This window comes from Camelus bactrianus, chromosome 21, assembly GCF_048773025.1.
Source record: "Camelus bactrianus isolate YW-2024 breed Bactrian camel chromosome 21, ASM4877302v1, whole genome shotgun sequence".
Classification (NCBI taxonomy): Eukaryota; Metazoa; Chordata; class Mammalia; order Artiodactyla; family Camelidae; genus Camelus; species Camelus bactrianus.
The window spans coordinates 25,777,520-25,795,131 of NC_133559.1; the positions used below are offsets into that span (position 1 = coordinate 25,777,520).

At 34.5% G+C, this 17,612-nt stretch overlaps 1 protein-coding gene across 6 annotated transcripts in view; it reads left to right on the plus strand.

Annotated features, from left to right (window-relative positions):
• The window catches only part of CEP350 (centrosomal protein 350), a 122,689-nt gene that overhangs the window by 55,255 nt on the left and 49,822 nt on the right, over nucleotides 1–17,612 (plus strand). For all 6 annotated transcript variants that reach the window (XM_074349885.1, XM_074349887.1, XM_074349888.1 and 3 more), the window contains 8 exons: nucleotides 2,332–2,518; nucleotides 4,876–5,096; nucleotides 5,573–5,736; nucleotides 8,524–8,634; nucleotides 9,114–9,254; nucleotides 10,442–10,578; nucleotides 11,400–11,522; nucleotides 14,785–14,954. In XM_074349885.1, coding sequence (XP_074205986.1) covers nucleotides 2,332–2,518; nucleotides 4,876–5,096; nucleotides 5,573–5,736; nucleotides 8,524–8,634; nucleotides 9,114–9,254; nucleotides 10,442–10,578; nucleotides 11,400–11,522; nucleotides 14,785–14,954 — 1,254 coding nt within the window. The remainder of the gene's footprint in view (nucleotides 1–2,331; nucleotides 2,519–4,875; nucleotides 5,097–5,572; nucleotides 5,737–8,523; nucleotides 8,635–9,113; nucleotides 9,255–10,441; nucleotides 10,579–11,399; nucleotides 11,523–14,784; nucleotides 14,955–17,612) is intronic.

Consider the following 17,612-nt stretch of genomic DNA (forward strand, 5'->3'; position numbering starts at 1 on the left):
AGTTGTTTGAAGTCAAGGGCAGTTTTTAAATTCTGTATTTTCAAAGAACAATAGTAACTGAATTAAATGTTCTTATAAATGAATCCATCTTTATTATGGAAAAATTAGAGATAAACAGTATTAACAGCTTGCTTCTAGCCTAGGGATCATAAATTTTAGATTATAGAATCCTTTCTAATTGATTAATAATCCTGTAGATTATTTGTGCATTTTTCTCCCCATTGTGATAATGCAATCAGTGTGTTTAATTCATGGTACACATCTTCATGTAGCTTCCTAGTATGAATTACTGTGAGTCACGTGGAATTTCTGAGTCAAGGGTGATGGAAAATTATTTTTATATGTTTTTTGAGTTGTTCTCCAGGAAGGATATATCATTTTGCACTCCCTTGGAAATGGTGTATGAGTATTATTTCCTGTGTGTGTGTTGAATGACACTCACAGTTTCATTACTTTAAAAATATTTGCTAATCTGATCATGAAAAATGGTATCTTATTGAAGTGATTTGCAGTTCCTTAGTTGATAGTTGGGTTTAATACTTCTCATATGGTAAGATCGTTTTCATTTTTTCTTTTTTAAACTAAATTTTAATGAAAAATTGTTACCTTATTACTATCACTAAAGCATAATATAGCATTATTTTAAAATTTATCTATTTTTATGTCATAAAAAAATACCTAACATAAAATTTGCTTTTTAACCATTTTTAAGTGTACGAATCAGTGGCATTAAATTTATTCATACTGTTTGCAACCATCACCATTATCCGTCTCCAGAACTTTTTCATCATCCCGTATGGAAACTCTGTACCTATTAAACAGTGAATCCTCTTTCCTCCCTCCCCGCTGTCCCTGGCAGCCGCCATTCTACTTTATGTCTCTATGAGTTTGACTAGGAAATTTAACCATTGTTAAGTGTCCAGTTCAGTGGCATTAAGTACATTCACATTATTGTGCAACTGTCATCATTATCCATCTCCACAGCTGTTTGATTATCCCAAACTGAGACTCTATATCCATCAAATAATAGCTCTCATTCTCCCCTCCCTTGGAACCCCTGGTAACAACTGTTCTATTTTGTGTATCTCTATGAATTTGCCTACTCTAGGTGCCTCATATTAGGGTTTAATCATACAATATTTGTGACCTGCTTATTTTACTTAGCGTAATGTCTTCAAGATTCATCAATGTTGTGGCATTTGTCAAAATGTCCTTCCTTTTTAAGGCTGAATAATATTTCATTGTGTGTATACATCATGTTTTGTTTATGCAATCATTGTTGAAGGACATTTAGGGTGCTTCCACTTTTTGGCTGTTGTGAATAATGCTGCTATGAACATGAGTGTGCAGCACAATTGTTTTTTCATTTTTCCATTTTCTTTTGATATTTAACCATATATCTACATTGAAAAAAACTGTTAGCTGCCATTAACATGTGTACACAACTCTTTTTTTCTGCTTTTTTTAACGTAGCAAGTATTTTTCTGTGCTACTGTTGAAACATGTCATGAAGGTGAACAATGCCTTAGAGTTAGAGTCATGATGTCTGAGTTTATGTCCTATTTCTGCTATTGACTGTGTATCTTTAAGTTATTTAGCCTCATGATCTCTAGTTACGTCAGTAAATCAAGCATCTGGTACAAACCTCATAAAGTGTTTGAGCAATAAGGTAATATATATGGAGTGCATTTTAAATTACAAAGTGCTATGTAAATATTCAAGTTACTGTCATTGTATAATTTAGACATTTCTTCTATTATTGGAAATGTAGGTTGAAATATTTTAAATTATAAAGTTATACATTGAATGTTTTCATTAATCTCCTTAAGATAACTCTGTAAGTAAGATTATTCTGAGCCAGAGAATATGGACAGTTTTATGAATCTGGCTACATAGTTCTTGCCATTAGAGTTTTTCAGAAGGATTGTGTAAGTTCAGTTGGCAGTTGGTACCATTTTTCTCTCACCTCTGGGTTTATCCTTTAAAAACTTCTTTTCATGTACTTTTTTAAAATAGGGATAGAGTAGTAATTTATCCTTGGTTAATATGTTTGTCTTTTTTTTAACCATTTGCTCTAAAAACAGTTTATTTTTTAATAGCATGTGGGGCATGCTATTAAAAAGTATTATTAATGGATGAAGCTTTGCATTCCTTAAATGGAAGTGAAGAATGAACTGCTTTATTTTAGATATGAAAAACAATTTTCTTTAAAAGTCCATTTAAAAATACTCTGGTCTGTACTCTTTGTTATTTTATTGAAATCTATGTATTAGCTATCTCTCAGTAGCTTCTAATATTGGGAATCAGTTTTGTAAGAAATTTACTTTGCAGGGCTGGATTCACTCACTGGAAGTATTCAGAACTCACTTCTTGATGAAGAAAAAGCACAGTCTGGCTCAGAACGTGGCTCTCATCAAGGAAAGAAATCGGGGACCAGTAGCAAACTTTCTGTCAAAGATTATGAGCAGACTCCTGACACTGACAGCACTTTGGAGGATCTTTCTGGGCATTCTTTGAGGTAAAGTAATGTATATTCTATACTGTGATTCATATTTATTTGAAATTATAATATCATTAATGTCCAGAGAATCCACTTAATAAATTTCTGTATTTTCTATATTTTTTGTGGCTCGATAGCTCTAGTCTTTTTTCTGTATTTTAGAATATGGTCATTTTTCACCTAAACTATTACAACCTCTCCCACAGGATTTCTCTGCCTCTGGGACAACCCACTTTTCTATTCTAAATGCCATTGCCACAGTTTTCTTGACTCAGTCCTTTGACCAAGCAACTTGGGGTGCTTTGGGAGCTCGCAGTTACCCCATAGAGCAACACTAAGAGCTGAACTTTATTTGAAGTATTATCACTAGACTACCAAAGACTGTCTCATTTCCTTTGTCTGTCATTTTGCTTCCCAGCTATATTCTTCCACTCTTTCACCACAACGACTTATCCTCCTTTTGATAGCATTATTTACACCTCTGAACTTTCTCTCCTGCTCAGCTTACTGGATGATTCAAGCAGGTTTTGAAATCTCACTGTTATATTGGTCATGGAGCTTGCACACTGTGTTTTTTTCCTTCTTTTTAATATCATATGCACTTAGCCTGTTGCTTACAAATAACTATTGCTTCATGTGCAGTCCTGCTCTGTTCACATGATTTTTTATCTGCTGTAGTGCTTTTGTCCTTTTGGAAATTTAAGCTCTGAGAAGACAGGAATTTTTTTTTTCTTGTAAAACTAACAGGGTGCTTTTTCTAGTATAGTGACACATAGTCATTTTTAATGCTTTCATGTTGCAAATAATGCTGCATCATTAATATCATCATTGCTATATTTAAAAATTGAATTTTATTTTCTTTGTCAGTGATTTTTGGAATTCAGAAAACTTTGCCTTTCCTTAAGAGATAATCTGATGATTTAATTGGAAAAATCTACAAAGTTAAACATTTCTGAAACAGAATTCATACCCAAATAAGTTGATAAATTCTCCATACTGTAGTCTAGACCTCTTATTCCTCACCTGTGGAGATTCACAGTGGTGAAATTAATTTGAGACTTTGATACAAAGGAGTCCAGATTTGTAAAAAAATATTTAAGCTATTTTTTTTCTTAACTTATTTGGCTGTAGACACTGCCTCTACATTCTTTCCCTTTGTTTCCTTTTTATTTTTTGGAAAACTTACTAACATCAATGGAAATGCTAGTCTAGGTGAGTCTTCTCAATGCAGAGCAAATACAAATTCATCTTATAAAATCATACTATGAGATTCAGAGAAAGTACTTTGTTTTGATGCTGTGTTGAAATTCTTTCATGGAAATCTTTTAGGAGACAGAAGTAATGTTAATTCCTTTTGTGTTCCATAAAAGAAATTGTCAGACTATTAAAAATAGTATTTCTCTAAACCATCAGTAGAAAATTAAAGGTCACTGTAAACAAGTGGGTGCCTCTCAAGACTACTTTTGTTCAGGTATTTACATTCTAGTATAAGAGAAATGTTTACTTTTGAAAACCATCTCGTAATTTTGTTAAAGCTGAAAGTAAGCTTGCATTAATATGTTAGAAATACGCTAACTGCGCTAACATGCTTTATAGAGTATCTTTGAGTAATTTAGTCGATAAGTAAATGATGCAAAGCAACATGCTTCTTGTTATGAGAAGCAATACCTTTAATGAGCTTAATTTCTCAGAGGAACTAGACGTGTCTTGTGTTGAATTAAATGCCTTGAGTTGTTCCAATCAAACCGCTATGAAGGGTTGCTTCTTATTAGAAAGTTTAGAAAACAACTACAGCATTAACAAGTGGGTAGAAACAAATGGACATATGGGAAATACTTACAGATGGTTAGCATGAAAAATAACTTTTTGCTGGACTCGGGTTAAAAAGTAACAGGAGTAATTTTTGTCATTTCTTAATTTTTAGCACAAAATGAGATTTTACTCTCTTTTCAGAGACATTTTAAGAGATTTTTTTTAAAATAGGCTTTACCTTACCTTTTATATTTGGTTGTAATTGTATTGCTATATAAGTTCTAAATATTTTAGAGGATTTTGCCTGATACTGCAGTAAATGATTCATGATGAATGTACATTGTAGAGGAAAGAGTTAAGTGCCAATTTAATCAAGAGACTCCTTTTCATTTTATTTTAGGCAGGATTTGTCCCTAGCTTGCTCACCATGGTAAATCTAGCAATAAGAGAAGTACTCATAGTCATTGACTCAGCCTAGCGACTCTGTTGAATGAATAAATGTCTGAATCACAGCTTTTTAAAGCTAATGTTAATAAAGTAATACATGGTGTTCTTATTAATTGCTTAATTCACTCTTGCAGTAGTTTTCCTTTCTTAATGTCTTTATGAAACAAAACTTCTAGTGTCTCACCAGACAAGGGAAGATCTCAGAAAACTCCAACTTCTCCCCTGTCTCCAAGTTCCCAGAAATTGTTGCAGTTTGACCTTCCAGGAACTTCATTAGAAAGATCTAAATCCTCAGCAATAGTGACTCCAACCGTAACAGGATTGAAGCCTAATGCAGCTTTTGCTGATGTGAACCTGGCTGCCAGCAGAACAGCTACAGAGATGGCTTCAACACCAGGCAAGTAGATCCATGCAATTGTAATTTTTAAAATAAGGTAATAATTTTCTTCTGAAAATTTCTTTTCTTTCAGTTGAACCATAGGGAAATGTTATTTCAAGTGAATGTGCTTACTTTTTGAAGTATTAAGCAAAATTTGTGCAGGCAAATAAATACTGAAAAGCACAGGAGATACAATAGTGGTGGTTTTTCCCATCTTGCCAGCATTAGTCAAAAGACACCTGAAAAATGTATCCCATACATGTACTCCTAAGCCTTTATAGGTGTATATATGTATGTACGGATGTGTGTATGCATGTGCACAGGCACATACATGCACAAAAGAAGTAATTATTAAAATACATTGTACTAATAAACTATCTTTCCTACAAAGGAAAGCAGACTTAGTTTTGGCCCTTAAAATGCAAAATGAATTTTAGAAATCTTAGATGTAATTTCATGTGAACTTTCATATTTGACAATTGTTTGCCTTCCAGGCTCTAAGCGCTTTTCTCCTGCTGGCCTCCAGCATCGCATGGCAGCAGAACTCAGTTACTTGAGTGCCATTGAGGAGTCGGTACGCCAGCTATCAGATGTAGAAAGAGTTAGAGGCATTTCACTTGCTCAGCAGGAGAGTGTGTCCCTGGCTCAGATCATAAAGGTATTTGTGGAGTTTTCTTCTTCCTTAGCTTTCTGTATTTTTTCTCTTTTCTTTGCTATTTAAAAGTCTTAGTGATGAGTTAAAAAAATTTTTTTAACCTGTCAAATAGAAAAAAATAGTCTGCCATGCAGCATCTGTAAATAACCCTCGGAAAAGCTATCATATACTAAAAAGAAAATTAAACATGCGGTATTTGGCAGCAGAACAATAATACAATCATTCTCTCTCAGATACTTCATTTTCCACATTCTCTATCTTTTTTAGTGACAGCATGAAAATCAGCTTATCAAACACTTTCAGCATTTTCTCTTTTCATGACAAGTCAGAGATGACTGAATTTTTTTTTTAATGTTCTGTTTGTAGTAGAAAGAAAAGTTTCTGAGATCCAAATATTTGATAATGCCAGGATAACATGGACTTTTCCTTAGCTAACAAAAATCCAATGTTCCTGAGTAGGGGTACTATTGGCATCTTTTTTTTTTAACTGAGGTAGTATTTATATATAATAAAATACACAGATTTTAAGTGTATAGTTTGATGAGTTTTGACCACACAACCACCATAATCAAAACATAGAGAACTTCTGTCACCCCAGAAAGTTCACCCAGGGCCCCTTCTCCATTAACCCTCCCTCCCAGAGGCAGTTACTCTTCTGATTCATATCATCATGGTTTATTTTTTCCAGTTCTAGAACTTCATATAAATGGGAGTATACTTTGTGCACTGTTGTATTTAGCTAATTTTATGCAGCATAACGTTTTTAAGATTCATCCATGTTGTTACATCCATGGTTTTGTTTTTGTTTGTTTTTCCGAGTATATTGATGAATATATCACAATTTGTCCATTCTCTTATTGGTGTGTATTTGTATTATTTCCAGTTTGGGGCCGTTATAAATATCCCTGCTATGAATTTTTTTTTAACATTTCTCTGTATGCAACATGTGTTTTTATTTTTCTTGCTTAAATACCTAGGAGTGTAATTGTTTGGGTTAAATATATGTTTAACTTTGTAAGAAACTGCTATACTGTTTTCCAAAATAGTTGTAACATCTTACACTCCTACAGTAATACATGAGAGTTCTGGTTGCTTTAAGTCTTTGCTCTTTTTGGTGTTCTAATCATTCTAGTGAGGGTGAAGTAGTATCTTACTGTGGTTTTAATTTGCATTTTTTATGACTGATGAGATTGATCTTTTGGTATATTTATTGACCAGTCTTATGTCTTTTGTGAATATCTATTCAGATCTTTTGCCTATTGCATAGTTGTTCGTCTTTTAATTATTGAGTTGTAGTCTAGAAATGGGTTTTTTTCAGATATATCTCAAAGATTGTTTTCCATTCCTTGGCTTGCCTTTTCACTTTTTAAACTCTGTCTTTTGAAGAGCAGAAGATTTTAATTTTGATGAGCTCTAGTTTAAAAAGTTTTTTTAAATGAATAGTGCTTTTTATATTCCACGAAATCTTTGCCTACCCTGAGATTAAAGATACTGTAACAAAGGTTTTTTTTTATGGTTTTCCCCAAGCTTTATAGTTTTGGCTTTTATATTTAAGTACGTGAACCATCTCAAGTTAATTATGAGGTGTGAGGAAGGGATCAGAGTTCATCCTTTCCCCCATATGGATATTCAGTTGTTCCAGCACCATATTCTTAAATTACCTTGGCACCTTTATCAACAGTTAAGTAATCATTTATGTGTTGGTCTATTTCTGTGTTTTTCCGTTGACCTATTTGTTTATCCTTAATGCCAGTACCATACTGTTTTACTGTAGCTTTATAGTGAGTTTTGAAACCAGGATGTAATTACTCCAACTTTGTTCTTTCTCAGTATAGTTTTGGCTCTTCTAGATATTTGCATTTCTTTGTAACTTTTAGAATCAGTTTGTCAGTTTCTACAAAAAGTTTTAAAAGCCTGGTGGGGTTTTGATTTGAATGGCATTGAATCTATAGATCAGTTTAGGGAGAATTCACTTCTTGACAATATTGCATCTTCTAATTCATGAACATAATACTTTTTTCTATTTAGGTTTTTAAGTATTTCCTTCAGTGTAATTTTCAATGTAGAGTTCTTACACATATTAAAAGTTATTTGTAATTATTTTACATATTTTGATGATAAGTGATACATACTTTTCTCACTTTCATTTTCTAGTTGTCCATCTTAAAATACCTATAGACAGTGGATTGAGGAAATGGCCTCAGTGCATTGGCCATCCTTATCTTGAAATCTGAAAAACCACTGAGATTATCTACCTTTTTAAGGGTACTTTATAATTCTAGGTTTCCAGATTTGGGCAGGGCATTCATTGTATTACTTTATATACAGCCTTACCACCTTTAAAAAAAACCTATATTATTTAGCACTGTTTCAGAAGAAATGAAAATAAATAAATTTATAGATAGCATTATATGGAATAATTATAAGAAACAGTCTTGTTAAAAGGAGACATTAAACATAAAGCATAAGACATAAAACACATAGGATGTTTTCATCTCCTCCAGAGAATTAGACGCTATAGCTTTTGTTTTTAAACCAGCTTTTTGGTATCAGTTCTTAGTCCTATATGCCTTGGAAATTTTTTATATTATGACACTATTTGACACACAGTAGGTGGTCATTCAATATTTAGATAAGTGATAAATGGTTGATGTCTGTCCTATGTACTGTCTCTGATTGGTTGCTTCAGAAGATTTATGTTAGGAAAACAGCATCCCATTTAATATAGTCACTGTGTTAAAATAGTTTAGTATCTTAGAATTAATAGTTGATCATTTCTCTATTTTGAAGGCACAGCAGCAACGCCATGAAAGAGACTTGGCCCTTTTGAAGCTGAAGGCTGAACAAGAGGCTCTGGAATGTCAGAGACAATTAGAAGAAACCCGAAGCAAAGCAGCTCAGGTAACTTATTTTGCAGCAAGTACAGGTTCTTTAAACCTAAATTTCTATCTTTGAGATCATTTTAGTATTTTAATTATGTAGGAGTAAAAAGGAAAGCTGTAAATAATCATGTTTTAGTACATTATGCCATATGGGTTCATCTCATGTCATTTGGTTCTTGTAGCAACCCCGTGAAATCACGTTGTCAAGATTTACCCCCAATTTAGAGAAGTAGAAACTGAGGTATATGGTAGTTTCTTGTCTACATTCATAGCAGCTTATGAACAGTGAAGTTAGGACTTAAACTGTAGCAGTGATTTTAAGATTCCAGATTTTAAACTGTAAATTTTAAGACATGAAATCCAAACTGTAGTCAAGTGTTTTTTTTTTTTTTTAAACAAGGCATTTGGTCTGTGAAACAAACTTACAAATTAAATTAATTTGAGTCGGAAGAGAGTGAGATATAATGTAAGTTCTCTTTTTACCCCTTTTATTTACAGGTCCATGCAGAATCATTACAGCAGGTGGTTAAATCACAACGTGATGTAACTGAAGTCCTACAGGAAGCAACTTGTAAGATAGCTGCTCAGCAAACAGAGACTGCTCGCCTGACCACAGATGCAGCACGTCAAATCTGTGAGGTCAGAGCCATCTAGAACCCCTTTCTTTTTACTTCTTTTTAGTTAGTCTGAGCATCTTTGGCCTTAGTAGTAAAGGGCTTCTAACATCTGGTAATTGCATACTTTTGATTAGTGACTTTCAGTGGGAGGCATACCCTATTGAAATAAGAGGCACTCTTTATTGTAGCTGTTGTACATGTGATGGTAGAGAAGCAGAAAAAAAGATGCAGAAGAACTCTAAATTTCTACCCCAAGCAAGCTTTTTTAAAAAATACCAATTTTATTGATGTATAATTTATAAACAGTAAAATGTATCCACTTTAAACATACAGTTTTATGAGTTTTGACAGTATCTGTATATCTTTATCTTATCTAATCTGTCTCTATAAACAACACCATAATCAAGAAATAGAATATTTCCAACATTCTAAAAAGCTCCCTCACACCCCTTTGCAGTCAGTCCCCTGTCTTGGTCCCCGGGAGCCATAGGTCTGTTTTGTATGAAGATGTTATATTGTTATTCAGAGTGATATTTAGTCTCTTTTCTTTTACTGTACCAAGGATAAAGCTGGAAATAGTTCTACTGCTGTCTCTATATAGGATATCATAATCTATAGATATAGTTTCAGTTTATTTTAGAACTTAGAGTTTAGGACTGTTTGTGAAATATTTGTTATTAAGAAGCCATGAAGTTACTGTATGTTGAGTACCATGGGGTTGTGCAAATGTAAACTCTCTCTTCTCAAGAAAATGTTAGAATACTATTAATAACCGTTTCAAAAACACTTCATCAAAGCAGTGACTGAGTGAATACCAAGTGAATAATACATGGCAATAGTGGCTAAGAGTAAGGAAAATGTACTTCACGTTGGTCAGAAAAGATTTAGAAAGTTGTAATTGAACTGATTCTTGAAGGAAGACTTAATTTTTGGTTTACTCTGGCTTATTGTAGAACTTGAAGATTTTCTGTATAGTAATTCATAGATTGTTACAGCTGGGTGAAACCTTAAATCTTGTGGTCTAGTCCTATTTTTATGAGAAAGTTGTTGAAACTTAAAAGAGTCTAAATGACTTTCCCACAATATTTTACTTATTACGGCACAGTTTGCTTACTGTCCGTCCGTGATCTTTCAAAGACATCCTGCTCCCTCTCAGTTCTTCTGTGACATTATCTTTTTACAATTACTTTGCCTTGTGTTTGTATTTAGATGGCAGAGTTGACTCGAACTCATATCTCAGATGCCTTCGCTGCTTCAGGAGCTCCCTTTGCAACACTATATGATCACCAGCGGCCACATGTTCCAGACTTTGTGAAACAACTGAGGAACAGAGCTGAAACAGATAGGTTAATATCGAGTCATTCACAAATATGTAATGAGTATCTCTTATGCCCCAGGCACTGTTGTTGGTGCTGGAAATACACATTCTAGTGGAGAAGAGAGACATTAATCAAATACTCCTTTAAGTGAATGAGCACTTACAAGCTGAGATAAGTATTATAAAAGAAAGGAACATATATCTTGGAGATACACAACAAAGGAATTTTAATAGCAAGGATGTCAGAGAAGGTTTTCCTTAAGAAGTTAGGAGCTTTCTTAAGCTTATGGTGAGATCTAGTGGGTGAAAAGGAGTCAGTGATATAAAGGAATTAAGGAACAGGCAGGTCAATACATGCAAAGGTAGAAAGAGAAAATGGAAGAAGGCCAGTGTGACTGGAGGCAGAGAGCCAAGAGGAGAATGGTAGGAGTTGATCAGGGATCAGATCATGGTAGAACTTTGCAGACCTTAGGATTCTGGAGTTTATCCTAGGAGCAATGAAAAGTCATTAGAGAGGTTTTTTGGTGGGGCTAGTTGATGTCATTATGTGTGTGTGTATCTTTTTTTAACATCACATTTTGGCTGTGTCTAATTCATACATTTTAAGACTATTCCTATATGTTGATACTTGAGGTGATTTGTGTTTATTTCTGATAATAAATGGAAGATATTCTTTAATGTGTTGTACACCCTTTTCTATGAATGAATCGCTTTGTACAAATACTTTGTAACAGTTTTTTAATTTCTATTCATTCAAGCTTTTATCTCATATTAATGTTAAGCAGTATTTAAAATGTTTCTCTTAATAGAGACTTTCAATGTTTTAATCAGTTTTTATTTTCTTTGTAGGAAAAATCAATCTGTCTCACTCTCTCAGAGTAAAGAGGGAACCCTTGACTCAAAGCATCAGAAGCTTTCCCCTTCATATGATAGTTATTCTGAATCTTCAAGATACAAGAATCATGATAGAAGGTGAAAAAAGATTTTGATTTAGTAAAGTCTGATGAATGGCTTAGACATTGCCTTTTTTTGACTCCTGAATCTCATCTGTTTAATTGAAATAGTATCTTCCCTTCTGTTCTGGCTTCCCCCATTTAATTAGTTAATTTATAAAATATTTGTTCCACATAATAATATAACTACCATTCCTTGACAGTCTGCATAGGACAAGCACTATATAAGTTGTTTTTCCTACATTTAATCTCACAACTACCTTCCAAGACAGATACTATTTTCATTTTGTAGTTTAGGGAACTGAAACTCAGGGAGATGTTAAGAAACTCACCCAAGATCACATAGCTAGTTGCGCACCAAGGAACTGAACCATGGCTCCAAAGCCTATGTTTATTGCACAGTGCTTTGCTGCCATCCATATTGCTTGACATTACTGTGTGTATTATTTTTATCATTATAAAGGAGTACTTTGTCATTCACACTTGGCATGGTGTTAACATCTATGGTTTTTAATTATGGTTTGTCCCTGGGTCAAAAGGTTTTAGAGACTACTTTCCAGGATTTTTAGAAGTAGGATACCTACATTGTCCAAGTGTAGTAAAACCTCAATTTAAAAAACTTAATCATGAGACTGAAATACATGAAAATTAATGTGGGGTAAATACCAATAGTCACTGAGTGTCTATGTGTCTGGAACTATGTGGCTTGCATTTAACCTTCACCTACACTTACTTAAGCCATCATCTGCATCACTGCAGTGCTCTTCTAATAGGTTTCTCTGTCCTCTAACCTTTCCCTACTCTATCCATTAACCACGTGGCAAACAGAATGATTTTTCTAAAATTTGCAGCCAGTTGGTTATTCACGTGTTCCGAACCTTTGGTGTTTCCTCAGGGCCACTCAGCATAGCATGAAATCCCTTTATTACTGAGACTTTGGTCTGTCTCCAGCCCTGTCACTTGGCATTTCCCCTCTCACTGTACTCCACTAGTTCTGACAGCTTCCCGTTCTCTAAAGAGTCACGCTCTCCTTGTGTTTCCTGTGCCATTACCTGTGATGTACCTTCTCTCTAGACCCTCCCCTCTCCATTTCGTCTGCTTCACGTTTACTTCCCCTTTAAGAATCAGCACTACGCTCAGTCTACTGTAGCGGTTCCTTTACGTTCTCCTACAGCTCTGCGAATGTGACTGCCACAGTCTGGCACCTTTTATGTCCTTATTCCTTTGCTTGTCGATTGTAGGCTAGACTTCAGGCTCTTTGAGGGCTTCACTTTCATCACCCCCAAAAGAAAGCCTATACCCATTAGCAGTCACTTCTGTGCCCCTTCTTCCCCAGCCTCTGGCAACCTCCAGTCTGTTTCCTATTTCTGTTCTCTGTGGATTTGTCTATTTGGGATATTTCACATAAATGGCACCATACAGTGTGTGCTCCTTTATGACTGACTTGACTTGGCATAATGTTTCCAAGGTTCATCTATCAGATATCAGTACTTTATTCCTTTATGTAGCCAAGTAATCTGCTGCATGGATATACCACGTTTTACTTACCCGTCAGTTAATGGACATTAGGATCGTTTCCACTCTTTGGCTCTTATGAATGGTGCTGCTATGTACATTCACGTACAAGTTTTTATGTGGATGTGTGTTTTTATTTCTTTGGGGTATATACTTAGGAGAGGGATTGCTGAGTCATAATAGTAATTCTGTTCAACATTTTGAAGAATTGATAAGCTGTTTCCCAAAACAGCTGCTGCACTTTACATTCCTACCAGGAATATAAAAATTTTCCACATCCTCACCAACACTTGTGATTGTCTATCTTAAATAACTACTTAAGGTGGCTATTTGAGGACTCTGTCGTCCTTGTATCCCCAGAGCTTAGCAAACTGCCTAACACACAGTAGGAAGTCAGCTAGATGTTCACTGAGTGAATGATTGGCACCTAACTGCCAAGTGGAAGAATTGAGATTAACCCCATATTTTTCTGACTCCAAAGCATGTGCTGTCTCCTGAATTCTTTTACCTTACAGCTTTATTATACAATTTATTCTTCCAAAAACATTAAGCCAGTCAAATAATTGCATAATATTCTGATAAATACTATACAAAAACCAGTATAAACACAGAGACAGAAGTGACCAGACTTTCCTTGGGAGTGGAGAATGGGTCCACAGACACTTTGCAGAAATGATACTTTATCTGAGTCTTGAATTAGTTGTTCATGAAGCAGAAAGGGAAGGAAGGGGACATGTCACAAGAGGAAACAGCTTATTCAGAGGATCTTAAAACGTGGTTCATGATTGGCTATATACTTATATTTAGTGAATGGATACGTTAGGGAAAGCAAAGAAGTGGAAGGAAAACACTGAATTAAAAACAAATTCACTAATCATTTGGAACCTTGAGGCTTAGAGACAGGGAAAGGGCAGAGCTAGTGATACAGATACGAAGCTCAATCCAAATGATAGTAGTTGAAATTTTAAATGCATAGGATTGTTCAAGGAGAGTATACAGTGTAAAGGAGAAAGGGACCAAAAACAAAACCCTAGGAAAGATAGAAAGAGTAAGAATGAAAGAAAAACAGGAAAACTTGCTAAGAAGGTAGAAAGAGAGGCAGGTGGGAGTAGAGTCAGGGAATATAAAAAAGGAGAGCTCTTTTATGTAACATTTAATTTTGATATAATTTCAAGCTTACAGAAAAGTTGCAAGAATAATACAAAGTTCCTGAATGTCTTTCATCCAGGTTACCCTAGTGTTAACATTGTGCTGCATTTACTTTAGCAAGTGGAACTTTTAAGGAAGGATATAAGAGGTCAATACCATCTGATGTTGCAGAAAAAGAAATTATCTATTGGATTTGACAATTGGAGTTTAGGTAGAGTTTGCAGTAACACTTCCGGTAGAGTAGTTGGGATTGAAGCAGATTGTGATAAACTGTGAGGTTGATGAAAACTAAGAAAGTGGAAACAGGAAGTAGAAGCCCCTTTTCCCAGTAAAATGAATTAAAAATGAAAGGGAAAAAAGGTAGTGATAGCCTGAGAGTAGTGGTTGCCCATCATAACTATTTAAAAGTCTCTCCTACTCATCTTTCCTAAAAGTTTCTTCTTAGACTTATGTCTACTTAGCATTTTTATGTTTTACATTGTATCTTTCATCATTTCATATCTTGATCATAAGGCACTTTCCCTTGGCCAAATAAGTTGTAAGTTTACTTTGAAGTTGTGATCCTTGTTTTGTCACTCTTTCCCCCCCCGATTTATTTCCATAATATCCATAAACAGGAGTAGTAGTGGTAGCAGCCATCAAGAAAGTCCTTCAGTCCCATCTTCTAAGGAAAATGAGAAGAAACTTCACAGTGAAAAAATGGAGAGTTCTATTGATGAACAGGTTCAGACTGCTGCAGATGACTCTCTACGAAGTGATAGTGTGCCATCTCTTCCTGATGAGAAAGGTAACTTTCTTTGCACATGTAACTATTTTGGGAGGCTTCCACAACCCTTGGAGATATTTGTGACTGAGCTAATTAATATCATTACAACATGGTAATATTGACAACAAGGTTATAGGTCTCATATTAAATGTATCCGGGTGAAGCTACTTCAAGGCCATACACCATGCCAGTAATTTTGCTAATATTTTATACGATTGTGTGTCATGATCCTAAGAGGAGGCAAAACTAAATCTAGGAGAACATGCATGTGAATGGAAAATATATACTCAACACTGAAAAAAATTACTTTTATCTTATTATAGATATGTACCATGATCACAAAGAGGAGAATACACTATTAGAACTTTAAACAATATAGTAAGGATACAATTTCTTATAAATAATACAACATCAGTTATATTAAATAGATTAAAATTCATTACTTAACTCTTCCTAGATCATAAACTAAACCTGTACTCCTATCAAATCATGGAGTGTAATTAATATAGCAAAGAAAACAGAATCTGGCAACAAATGACACCTTTAAGACAGTAAGCTAGAAATTCTAGAATTAATTTTTAAAATAACTGGCTCTTGAGCAGTGTTTTTGATTGATAGTCTAGAACTATAGTCTTAAAAGCAGGATGGGCAAGACAGTCTTTGACTCTTTGGAGTGTAAGAAGAAAATACTTAAATTTTAATTTTTTTCATCCTTTAAATTTTTAAAATAAATTTTATAATGAATATAATATATGGGTATAGCAGTGTATAATTGTGGCAGCCCTAGCTGATAATACAGATGTTGGTACCTAGAAGTAGGGTGCTGCTATAACAAATACTGAAAGTGTGGAAGTGGCTTTGGAACCGGATAATGAGTAGAGGCTAGAAGAGTTTTGAGGTGCATGCAACAAGAAGCCTACATTACTTTGCAGAGATTGTGGGTAGGAATATGGACATTAAAGCTGATGAAGTCTGATGAAGATGGAAATGAGGAACATGTTACTGAAAACTGGAAGAAAGGCAGTCCTTGTTATAAAGTGGCAAAGAACTCAACTGCACTTGTTCTAGTGCTTTGTGGAAAGTCAAAGTTTAAAGTGATACACGCTGGTGCTCACAGCAGCACTGTTTACAATAGCCAAGACATTGAAACAACCTAAATGTCCATCAACAGAAGACTGGATAAAGAAGTTCTGTTGTATACATGTATAATAGAATACTACTCATCCATTAAAAAAAGAATAAAATAATGCCATTTGTGGCAACATGGATGGACCTAGACATCGTCATACTAAGATGAAGTAAGCCAGAAAGAGAGAAAAATACCATATATGTGGAATCTAAAAAAAATGACACAAATAAACTTACAAAACAGAAACAGACTCATAGACATAGAAAACAAATTTATGGTTACCAAGCAGGGGAGAAGGGATAAATTGGAAGTTCGAGATTTGCAGATACTGATTACTGTATATAAAATAGATAAACAACAAATTTCTACTGTACAGCACAGGGAACTATATTCAATATCTTGTAATAACCTATAATGAAAAAGAATATGAAAAGGAATATATGTATGACTGAAACATTGTCCTATACACCAGAAGTTGACAACATTCTAAACTGATTATACTTCAATTTAATTTTTTAAAAAAAGTGGTAAACTTGGATATTTAGCTGAGGAGATTTCTAAGCAAAGTGTTGAAGGCATGACCTGGTTTCTCCTTACTCCGTATAGTAAAATGTGCGAAAAGAAATAAATTGAAAGTTTTATTAAGCAAAAAGGAGCCATAACTTGAAGATCTGGAAAATTCTCAACCTATCCATACTGTAAAAAATGACTAGCTCGTTACTCCACAAAGAGATTATCCGTGGATTTAACCAGCCATCTCAGCAGAAGCCAGAAACAGAGATAGGACTATACCAGCAGAGACACAGCCAGCTTGGACTAAAGGGCAGGAGGCAGGATGAAATATAGAAAGGCTTCGGGGACTGTGTGGGATGACACAATAGAGTTATCCAGTTGTAAACATGCCTATCCTTCAAGAAGGCTAAGGTGGCTGCAATTCACAGGACAACCAACATCCAAAGAAACCACTGAAAAACCAGTATGAAGAAGAAAATATAGGAGAAAATCAAGGCCACTTTGGTTTGGCAGTGAATTCTTAGATACTACACCAAAAGTGCAGTCTGTGAAGGAAAAAATTGTTAAGGTATACTTTGTTAAAATTAAGAAAATTCTACTCTGTGAAAGACATCATTAAGAGAATAAAAAGTCACAGACTGTTAGAAAATATTTGTAAATCACATATCAGATAAAAGACATATCCAGAGTGTTTTTAAAACTCAACAAGAAAATCAACACTCAGTTAAAAAATATGCGGAAGATCTGAACAGACACTTCATTGAAGAAAATATACAAATGGCAAATAGACATGGGAAGGGTCTTCAATATCATATACTATTAGAGAAATGAAAGTTAAAATCTCAATGAGGTACTATAACTTGCCTGTTGGAATGGCTAAAATCTAAAATGACAACGAATTAGTGGCAAGGATACAGAGCAACAAGAATGCTGATGAGAGTGCATTGCACGAGTCCTTTGGAAGACATTTTCACAGTATTTTATAATGACCCAGCTATCACATGTCTAGGTATTTACCCAAGTGATTTGAAAACTGA